The sequence below is a fragment of the Nelumbo lutea genome, chromosome 3, assembly GCF_056320005.1.
Source record: "Nelumbo lutea isolate HS-2025 chromosome 3, American lotus-T2T, whole genome shotgun sequence".
In the NCBI taxonomy this organism is placed as follows: Eukaryota; Viridiplantae; Streptophyta; class Magnoliopsida; order Proteales; family Nelumbonaceae; genus Nelumbo; species Nelumbo lutea.
The window spans coordinates 57,409,076-57,419,768 of record NC_142686.1 but is presented as its reverse complement, the minus strand read 5'-3'; the positions used below and the strand labels follow the sequence as shown (position 1 = coordinate 57,419,768).

The 10,693-nt window shown below is 47.6% G+C and overlaps 1 protein-coding gene across 1 annotated transcript; it reads right to left on the bottom strand.

The window, feature by feature from the left end:
* Positions 1-359: 359 nt before the first annotated feature.
* Positions 360-3,414, bottom strand: LOC148865140 (beta-amylase 1, chloroplastic-like). The gene is made up of 4 exons (XM_088979463.1): positions 2,698-3,414; positions 1,704-1,914; positions 1,499-1,609; positions 360-1,401 (listed from the first exon to the last, which is right to left on the bottom strand). The coding sequence occupies exons 1-4, from the start codon at positions 3,267-3,269 to the stop codon at positions 589-591; spliced, it is 1,707 nt and encodes a 568-aa protein (XP_088835589.1). The 5' UTR covers positions 3,270-3,414; the 3' UTR covers positions 360-588.
* Between the last annotated feature and the right edge of the window lie 7,279 nt (positions 3,415-10,693).

The following is a 10,693-nucleotide window of genomic DNA, read 5'->3' as shown; positions in this document are numbered from 1 at the left end:
CCAATAACAGAGACCAGATGGATAACAGCAGCGGATCCTGAATATTGGGCACAAGCTTCCTTGCTTTTCAAGTGCTTTGGCTTCTTGCTAAAAGGATTTGGCCATCAAACGATTTACTTTTGTCAAAAGGAGTAGGAGTGATTCTCGTGGATAGATCAGTAAATGAGAACCAACTCAAACTCAAATTAGCAGCTCAGTCATCTCTATTGTGATGCCAAACAAGTATATCACCAGAAATGGCTGATGGGTTCTGCAGCCATCTGATATATTATTCTTTTTCTCTAATTGCAGCAATTACAGGCTTCAATTCAAATCCACTCTCATCGACTTCTATGAACTCAGACCGACCATTAATGAACTTAAGCCTGAAAAAATACCCATTTTATTGCCATTAATATAGAATAAGATACAGGGTTGTATGTACAGCAGACTCCCCATATCGATCCCAATCCTACAATGCTAGATATGGATGAACAAGCTCTGATACCATAGGAACCGTTCTAACTAAACTACAAGCTAGCTTAAGCTTTTAGATGAGACTTGAGAGCTCTAACACAGCTCTGCGCATGGAGGCAAGGCTAGACTTTATTACTTATTGAGAGCAAAAGCAGCCTCTTTCACCAACGGCTGAGTTGAGCTGACAAAGTGCTGGGCTTCTCTCTCCATCTGCTCCCGACATCGGTTCCCCCTCTTCCCTTCCTTCATCTTCTTCACAAACGCTACAAATCTTGTCCAGTTATCATCCTGGAACAGGTCGGGGCTCATTCGCAGATATGTGAAAGCACACATCTCTCTCCCGTCGCTGTCGTTGCCATCGTCAAGATCCAAGTAGGCTGCGCGCAAGATCTGCTCGTGTGCCATCTCGTCATACCGTGGCAATGCGTTCTCCCCTGCAAGCGGAACCCCGGTCTCAAGGGTTGCCAATGCCACTTGCCGGACAAGCTTCTCAGGCGCGCAACGTGCGTCCTGAGGCTGCTCATAGTCCCTCATCTCGATGCATGTGAAGTTGAAGATGGCGCCATGGCGTGCCAGCAGACGAGCAATGGGCAGGTACCCATCTCGGAACCTGGTGTTGTAGTACCCTGCTGTGAGCTCAGGGGCGTGAGACCGGCTCCCGTAGTGCCAATGGATGCCTGCAATCTTCACCGAGATCTTGACGCCGGTGCCTTGGAAGATGGAGTCGGCCGATGACAGCATCATTTCACAGTGATCCAGTAGCAGCTGAGAGTACCAAGTGAGGAAGAATTCACCATAGGGATTATTCCAACCGGCACCATCGCGGCGGAAGAACTGGGTATCCTCCGGCCAGTTGTTGTAGTGACCAGCATCTGTAGGGCCACTGTGACCCCACTCGGGCTTGCCAGCAGCTTCGGCGGCAGCTTTCAAGCTATTGACCATGTACTGCAATCATCCAATTTAAACAGACACACACCCATTTGAAAATTGGAAGATATCCGATCGAGCAACAGAAAAGATGGAAGATCCTTCCCTTCCTTACCTTGTCGAAACACTGGAAGGCTCCTATACCCGGGAACCTCCATGTTCCATTCTGCTCTGGATATGAAGGGTAGCGGAGCTCTCCTGCTGGACCCATTCCCACTTGGATTTCCTGAACGAACAACCCAATTCCAAGCTAAGAACTGATCAGAAACAGACTTCGTCTCGAGGCTAAAGATTAATGGGGAAGTAAGTCAAGTAACTACCACGATGGTGTCGCCAAGAAGGTGTTTGAAGTTGTCCCTGAAAGTTTGCATGAAGTCGGTATAGCACTGGACTGGCGTTCGGCCCTTGAGCACCGGAAGGTTGTCGCAGCCCAGAGAGACGTATTCGTAATTCCTATTTCCCCATTGATCTTTGTACGCGAGGTCTGGATCTCTGTCTATCTCTTCCACCACCCATTTAGGCAAAGGAATCCTGAATCACGATATTATCAGAATTCAAAGTGTCAGGCCATGGATGGATCACATGATCCACTTACGGAACAGAGCAGATTGGAACCCAACCGTCAGATTGGTCCTTGGAGAGGATAGATGGCATGGCTATTAATTCAATGTTCCAATCTGACGTTACGCAGCCCAACCCCAACATTCCGATCTGACGTTTACCAACAGAAATTCCGCTATCAAATCCAATAAAAAATGAAAATTAGGTAAATTACAAGCTACTACCTTGTAGTTTGGAGTAGTTGAAATTATCCTCATGAACTTTCATTTGAAACAAAATCCCCCCTGAACTTTTAGATTTTGACAAAAATCCCTTTTTTGTCAAGTTGAATGACTTAAGAGCTTTTTTTTTACGCTTCAAGAATGACCCAAAGAATTAATTTATCAAAATAATTTTGCAACTCAATAAATTTTTATAAAATGCAAACTGTAACAAAAAAGTCAAAAAACTTTTATAAAAATCTGGAATTATAACAAACACAATATGCAATTAATATCAATTAAACCAGTAATAAATAGAAATTGAAAAAAAAAGGTAAAAAATCATTGAAAAAAGGGTAATTTGGAATTTAGAAAAGAAAACCGAGGAAATACTAAAACAAGGAATCTTTTTCTCGGAATCTAAAAGTTCAGGGGGTAATTTCCAATGCCCCAAAGTAGAATAGGTAGTAATAATGTAATTTACCAAAAATTCTATCTAAAAAGGAAAGGCGTAGGATAAGGGTTAAGAGAGGTAGGAGGCTAGGATGCACACGTGCAAGAATCACCAACGTTCCCGCCGCACTGATGGAAGGACATAACAGCTTGAACCTTGAGACCGTGCTCCATCGCCATCCGCAGCAGCTCCGTGTACCCTCCCCAGTTATACACACCAGGCGCATCTCTCTCCACCAACCCCCACCACACATCCACCATCACCCCTTCCACCCCGGCGCTCTTTAGAGCCATCAAGCTCGCATTCATCGCCTTCCTCTTGTTTACCCCGTTGGACATCGTCACGCTGTCTAACGGCATCATCACGTAAACCGGAACCCCTTTCCCTTTAACCTGCGCAGCTCCCACCTCTCCATCTCTGCGCTCCACCATCGCCGTTTCCGCCACAAGCGCCTGACACGCCACCGACAGGCTGGCCTCCATCTCTCTTCCGACCACCTGCCCTTGTTTCTGAGTTCTAGGCCGTAGGTTCGTAGGCCGTGAGGGTGTCCTCCAGAGAGCCGATACACTCACTACCGCAGTAGGCTGATCACCTGACTCTTTCCTGGTTTCTGATGAAGCTACGGGCGTCACAGACAGGGCACCGATTTGATGTGCGATTTTCGTTGCCATTTCTGTGAAAACCCGAGAAACCAGAAAGAGAAGAGAGAGGGAGAGAGACAGAGAGAGACAGAGAGAAGGTGGTTGCTTTGTTTGTGAGATTGGGAGTTTTCAGTTGTGGTCGTTGTCAGATTTAAGGTTAATTTTTGAAGGTGGGAAGTTGGAGCTAGAGGTCTGGAGGGTTTTGCTATAGATAGAAAACTGTCAGCATGCGACGTGGCGAGGGACAAGCAATGCTACGGCTGAGATTTCTTCAAGTTTGTAGGGATGGACGGCGGGATATTATCGGAGGAGGGGGCGAAGTTTTCAGCCTTTCGGGGCTTATACGCGGTATACTCTTACGGACTGGGACTGGACTTGGGGAAAAGGAAAGCTACCATGAGCTACCTTGTTTTGTATTTTCTTCCTATTAACTGCTGCATAGTTTTAACATTGACAATTGGCCTAATTCCTTTTAGTGATTTACAACTTGTGTCATTGATCTCATCAAAATATAAGAGAGGGCAATTTGTCCCGTTCCCGTGGTTCCCGTTCTGCCCCGCCCCGGTTGGGGTGGATTTTTTAACTATTGATCAGGGTTCGGGGTGGTATTTGTCCACCTCGCCCCGACCCGTCCTTGAACCCACCCCGATCATACAAATAGGAATGACTGGGGCGGGCGGGACAATTTCGGGGAACAGGGATGGGGTTAGAGTTTCTTAGAATTTCTTGCCCTATCAAGGTTCGGGTGAGTTTGGAGTTGGAGACGAGGCAGGCAAAACCCAATCCCACCCCGTCCCGTTGCCATTCTTGCAAAATACCACTCAATCACCAATCTTCATTCTTCAATGAGCAAGAAGTTTTTTTTTTTATTTGAGCCTAGATTTCCTACAAACAAAGACTATATTCACATAGTATCCAACTGCAGATTGAAAATATTTTCCATACATTAAATCTGTGGAGAGATATATCCAACTTAGGAATGGATTCTAATGCTTTCAAACTTAGAGCATGTTCAAAGTTTTTGCTTATAAGGAATCCCATTATGTTTTTTTTTTTTTTTTTCTTTTTTTCTCTCTCAAGAAAGTTGAGGGCATCTAATCCCATTTTGTTTAGGTATGGGTATGGAATTACGCGTTTTGGGGGTTGTTGATGGGTCAGCCGTTAAATTAATTGGTTTGGTAGGCTCAATCCTGAATTGAGATGTAGATGGGCCATAGAACACTTGCCGTCAACCCACTACAAAAGTCCATTTATCCCGAATTTAGATGTTTGAAGTTGCTAATCAGACGAGATGTGGTTTTTAACCCCATCCAATCTGATTAAAATCGAAGTCTAGTAAAAAAATTATTTTTTACATATAGAATCTGATGTTGTGTGATCTGACTGCTCCCTGTTAGAGGATGATCTAGCTTCCAGTCGGACGACGAGTTAAGTGAATTTGCAAGAAAGGATCAAAGAATCTGGGGTGGCTAATCCAACGAGGTCACTCCGATGCTTAAGTTAGTAATGTGATCAGAGCTGAAGAGCTTTGAGAGCTTAGAGAGCTAGAGAGATAAAGAGCAGAAAAATCACGCATACCTTAAGCCATTGGGGTTGGTGCCTTTATATACTGAAGTAGTCGTGGTACTCACGAAAGAGCTCCGGGATATCCGGGATGGGGAGATAGAGTTTGCTCCGCTTTCGAATGAGCAATATATAGGTAAGGCTTATCTCGTTCCACTTCTGATTCCAGCGGAGTTAGGGTAAGTCCTCATCGTGATCCCGAAAAAGTCGGGATCTGTTAGCTCATCGTGATCTCGAGAGATTCGGGATCCGTTGGAGAGACCTCTGGAGTTGGTTACGCGGGAGTCAGTTACGTGGCGATTCAAGTTGTTGGTTCCGAACTGGTACTTCGGCCGTTTAGTTCTGAACTGAATTGGGTACCGAAGTGCCTCGATGCCAAGGTGGCCCTGCACCGAGGTGAGCCTTAAACCGAGGTGGCCCTTGTGCCGAGGTGGCTGAATACCCGAGCTCAATTGTTGCGAACTAAACATGTTAGGTTGAGTTGTCATCTCTTGGTTAGGTCGTGTCCACGTATCCCTTCTTCGCTAGGTCGATGCCAAATCACCCTTCATCAATTGCCCCCAACTCCCCGAGTCAGGGGTCTCAACCCGGTGTGGGGAGTTCATGACGAGTACAGGTTGACTTGGCATGAGGTCTAGGCAGTCTGACGGGCGAATCATTGGTTGGACCAGCTCAGCCGCTTGGCTCAACTAGGAACAACCCAGGTTGCGTCAGGTGTGCGCATGGACGTCAAGCCGTTTTATAAACTCCACGGACGTCAAAACATGCGCTAAACCGATTTCAACCTCGGGGGTCGTGCAACCAGCTTTCCTAGGAGCCGTTGGATTGTGACGATCTCGATCGTTGATTCCTAGATACAGTGGCTATAGATAGGGGGCAAGGGACTCATTTTCTTCGCCACAAGTCTAATAATTCACATTTTGAGGTCGCACTTAAGTCCTTCAGTTCGGCGTCTTCCTGAGGTCATCTTCCTTTCTTCAGTTCGGTTTCTCTTCGATGAGTCTTCCGTAGATCTCCTTTTCGATTCCGTGTCTTTCCATGTCTAGCTTTAGTTTCGATAGCCTTTTAGATGGGAGCAGTGAATCCGCTGAAGCCGAGGTGGGTACCTCGGCTCAGGCCGGTCATCGTTCTACTGAAGAGGTTACTTTGGGTCAGGATACGATCTGCGGTCCTCTCGAGGTGGACTCACCCCGAGGGGAATGAGAAGCCTCTAATGACCTGGCTTCCACCTCGCATTGAGCTCGGGTGCCAGATAACTTTGGCCCGTCAACAGTGACGGTGGACAAGCTCTTGCCCCTAGTAGCCCGGTATAAGCTTCCAAACAACTTAGTCTACAGTATCCCCCTAGGAAACTTCCCTTGGGAGCATGGTCACAATGAGATCGTGATTTTCGAGGAACAGCTCATAGCTGGTCTTTGTCTTCCACTTCACCCCTTGATAGTCAAAGTCATAAAGCTTTTTAACATAACCATAGACCAGTTGCACCCGAACTCCATCCATAATGTAGTAGGAACAATCTCCCTTATCTACGACTACAACCTTCCTCTTGACCTCGACATCTTCTCCTCCATTCTTTCTATTAAAAAGAATTCATCATGTGTTCTGCCTGAACACAGGTGAACTTACTACTTGTCACCACGTCCGTGCTACAAACTCTTGCACAAGCTCCCGAACAAGGTCCCGACCTGGAAAGGGCGCTACTTTGTGGTCCGCAACACTGAGGGGTGGCCTATCCCGACCCACTGGAGGGTGGCCATCCAAGACCCCGATGTCAGGTTGGACCTGAAGACAAGGGAGGCGCTCTGATCTTGGGCGGAGCTCAGCTTGAAGTTTGTGGACTATGTAATCGAGGAGAAGCTCATGCATGCCGGTTTGAGTCCTGGTAGGTCACCATTTATTGTATTTCCTTTGTTTTATTTTGGTACTATTTCTGCGAGTTTGCTTTGGTTGCAGCTATCATGGACATCCCTGCGACTGAACTCTTTGGGAGCATGAAGGGGAATAAGAAGTGAGCTTCGAGAAGAGCTAACGTTGAGTCTCCGCCGACTGCTGTTCTAGAGCCCAAGCAGCCATCGTCCGCCGAGCAATCTCTCATGATTGCCTAGGAGGAATCCGAGAAGCTCTCCCCGCCCCGTGCGCCCGAGGAGGCGATGTCTTCGGAGCCCGCCCCTGTAGCTGTTGCTTCTTCAAGCAGCGATGACGCAACTCGGAGCATTCTGACTCCAAAATATAGCCTTCTCAAGAGCAAAAACGTAGTGTACGCCGAGGAAGTTGCTGGCTGGGCCGAACTGCTGGTCGCTCAGCTCGGAGCCTGAGCGGCTACCCACTGCGTGGTGGTAGGTTTCTGACTTATCTTCTTCAATCTTGTACTTAGCTTCTCATGTACTGATGCTTGTTCTCTTCTCTTGGTAGGTGAACTCCGCTATCCACGCCTTGACTTATCAGTCCGAGGTGAATTTGAAGCAGGCCCTTGTAGCCGAGGAGTCTTCCCGCGAGGCTAACATCAAGCTTAACTTATCCCGTAGCAAAAACAACCAACTGAAGAAGGATGCACGGGCTAAGAAAGAGTTGATTACATTGTTGATGTCCGAGAAGAAGGAGCTTGCGGAGCAGAAGGCAGCACTGAAGAGGGAGGTGGAGAACCTCGAGGCTCATGTAAAGGAGCGGACTGAGATACTCCTTCAAGCAGTGAAGGCCAAGGTCAAGGCCATCGAGGAATATAAGACTTCGACAGAGTACCAGAAGGACATGATCGAGGTGGGGACAGCGAGCTACCACAAAGCCTTCAAACTTAGTAGGTGGTTGACCCGACGTGAGTTCCCTCAGCTCGATCTTAGTACCATTACTACCTCGAGGATCACGAAGGAAATGGCCGCCGAAGTTACTGAAGATCCAGACTCCAAAGCAGAAGGTGACAGCGACCTGCTCGATGACGTTGAGGAGATCGGTGTTGGTGAGAGCTGCATGAAGACGGACTCTCCTCCTGAAGCCTCGGACAAGGGCGAGGAGCCCCGAGATGACTAAAAGCCTCCTGATCCTTTATACTGTATACCCCGAGCCTCCAAGCTCGGTTTATAGTGGAAGTTTCTTTTCTTTTTTTTCGTACTCAAGCTTTACATCAATGAAATATAAGCATTTTGACTCTATGTGCAAAACTTTCAGTGTAAACAACACCCAAACTGGCGAACTAAACCAAATAGGTGTAAAAATGTGTAGGTTACCCCAAACTATCAAGCTAATGAGCTGGACTATGAGTAGGGATAATCGAAGTAAGATTTTTCCAAGTATAGGTTACCCTGAACTATCGAGCTAACGAGATGGACTCCAAGTAGGGGTAACTTCGCATTATTGTACGCCGAGGTGGGCGGACATTGTAAGGTATATACCCGACTTGTCTGCATAGGGGCTACCTGCTTAGGTGTCGGTTATCCCTTAGTGTCAAGCCGTCGGGCCCGACCTCAAATGGGATCAACTTATTGTTATATGCCGACGTAGGCTAGACGTCATAGGGTTTGTACTCGAGTTGTCTATGCCTTATCTGCCTATGCCAAAGAGGCGACTAGGACTTATCCGCCCACGCCGAAGAGGCGACTAGGACTAATCATAGTGCCGAGGTCTTATATCAGCTCAACATGATGGCCCTTGGGCTTCTAGGGGTAACTCGCAGTCCTCTCTCTAGCTTGGTGATCACAAGTAGTATCTTCTCAGGTTGCCGACGTTCCATGCTCAAGATACTTACTTCCCTTCCAAGGTCTCGAGCTCGTACGTACCTTCCCCGAATACCCATCTTACTCGATACAGACCTTCCCATTTCGGTTTGATCTTACCAACACCGGGCTCAGGTACCATAACCTTTTGAATAAACAGGTCACCGACACGGAAGTATCACTTTTTGATCCAAGCGTTATAGTACCGATCTACTCTTTGTTGGTAAGTTGTGGTCCAGATGTATGCTAGGTCTCGTACTTCTTTCACCATGTCTAGGTTGGTACGGAGCTTGTCATCATTTGTCTCTTCATCATAGGCCTCCAAGCGTAGTGTAGGCACCTTGATTTCTGCTGGGATCACTGCTTCTATGCCATAAGTGAGGTTAAAAGGGGTCTCACCTGTGGCAGTTTTGATGGTAGTCCGGTAGGCCAGAGTACACTAGGCAGTTCGTCTACCCACAATCCTTTTGCTCGAGGTGAAATTTTGCTGAATTCCCATCTCGACACATCAATTCTGAAAGTTGATGTCCTCGAATTGCTTCTCGTAGTCGGAGATGAGTACTCGAGATAGCCTGAAACGACACACTATGTTCCTCCAAAAGAAGTTTTGTATGTTGCGGGTTGTGATTGTTGTTAGAGGTTCAGCTTCCACACACTTCGTGAAATAGTCTATTGCCACAACCAGAAACTTCCTTTGTCCTATTATTGGTGGGAATGGGCCATGTCGATTCCCCACTATGCGAAGGGCCACGGGCTGGTGAGGTATTTCAGGTCAGCATCCGGTTGGTGGTGGATGCTAGCATGCCTCTAACACTTATCGCACTTCTTGACGAGCTCTAGTATGTCCGCCTTCATCGTGGGCCAGTAGTAGCTCTACCATAATGCATTTTGGGTGAGAGCCCTGCCCCCCCCCCAAGTGCCCGCCACACAAGCCTTCATGGGTGTCACGGAGAATGAACTCGGCCTCTAAGGGTCGCAAGCAACGCAAGTAGAGGAGCGTGAAGGATCTCCTATACAACTGTCCATATATAATGACGTACTTAGCTGACTAGCGCTCTACCCTTCGGGCTGCATTGCATTCGGTAGGGTGGGTCCCGTGAAGCAGATAACTCACGAGTGAATTGATCCAGCTCAGCTCTGCTTGTGCTATAGGAGCGACCTCTCCTACCCCCCGAGAATACAAGGCTGAGGTAAGTCCTCTACGTACACGGTCCGCATGGTGTTGCTGCTTGTGCTAGCTAATCGAGACAAGGCATCGGCCTCAGTGTTCTTGGATCTCAGGATCTGTTTGATGAAGTAAGAGATGAAGTTGCGTAGGACCTCCCTGACTTTGGCCAAATAAGCAACCATGGTGGGGTCGTGGGCTTCATACTCGTTGCTAATTTGGTTGACCATGATCTGAGAGTCGCTGCATATGATGAGGTGCTTAGCTTTTACTTCCTTTGATAGAGTGAGCCCGACGACCAATGCTTCGTACTCTGCTTCGTTGTTCGATGCTGCGAACCCAAACCGAAGTGCGTATTCCAGCTTCACCCCGCTTGGACTGTAAAGAATTATTCCCGCACCGCTTCCTTGTTGGTTGGATGAGCCGTCAACGTGGAGGATCCAGGGCTCCTCATCCTAGGTCGGACCAGCTCTAACCGAGATTGGTGCCGCACTGGTTGAAGCTTCCACCGTGTGCTCGAGCTCAACCAACTCGGGAGTTACGGTGCTGAACATACATTCTGCCACAAAATCGACCAAGGCTTGGGCTTTAATTGCCGTCCGATGTTCATACTTGATGTCGTACTCGCTGAGTTCGACAGCCCACTTCGTCAATCTATTAGACTCCTCGGGCTTGAGCAGGATTTGTCAGAGGCTTGTTGGTGAGGATGACGATGGTGTGGGCTTGGAAGTACGAATGAAGTTTGCGAGCTACTAAGACTAGTGACGCTAGTTTCTCAATTTTCGGGTACCTCGTTTCAGCATCCTACAAAACTTTGCTAACATAGTAGATGGGTCGTTGGACCCGATCTACCTCTTTGATCTATACCGAGTTGACCACCTCATCACTCGCGGAGAGGTACAACTTTAAAATATTCCCTTCCTCGGGTCGGGTCAGAACCGGGGTACTAGCTATGTATCTTTTTAGCTCGTCGAAGGCGAGCTGACACTCTGCAATCCACTCAAAGTCTTTACTCTTTT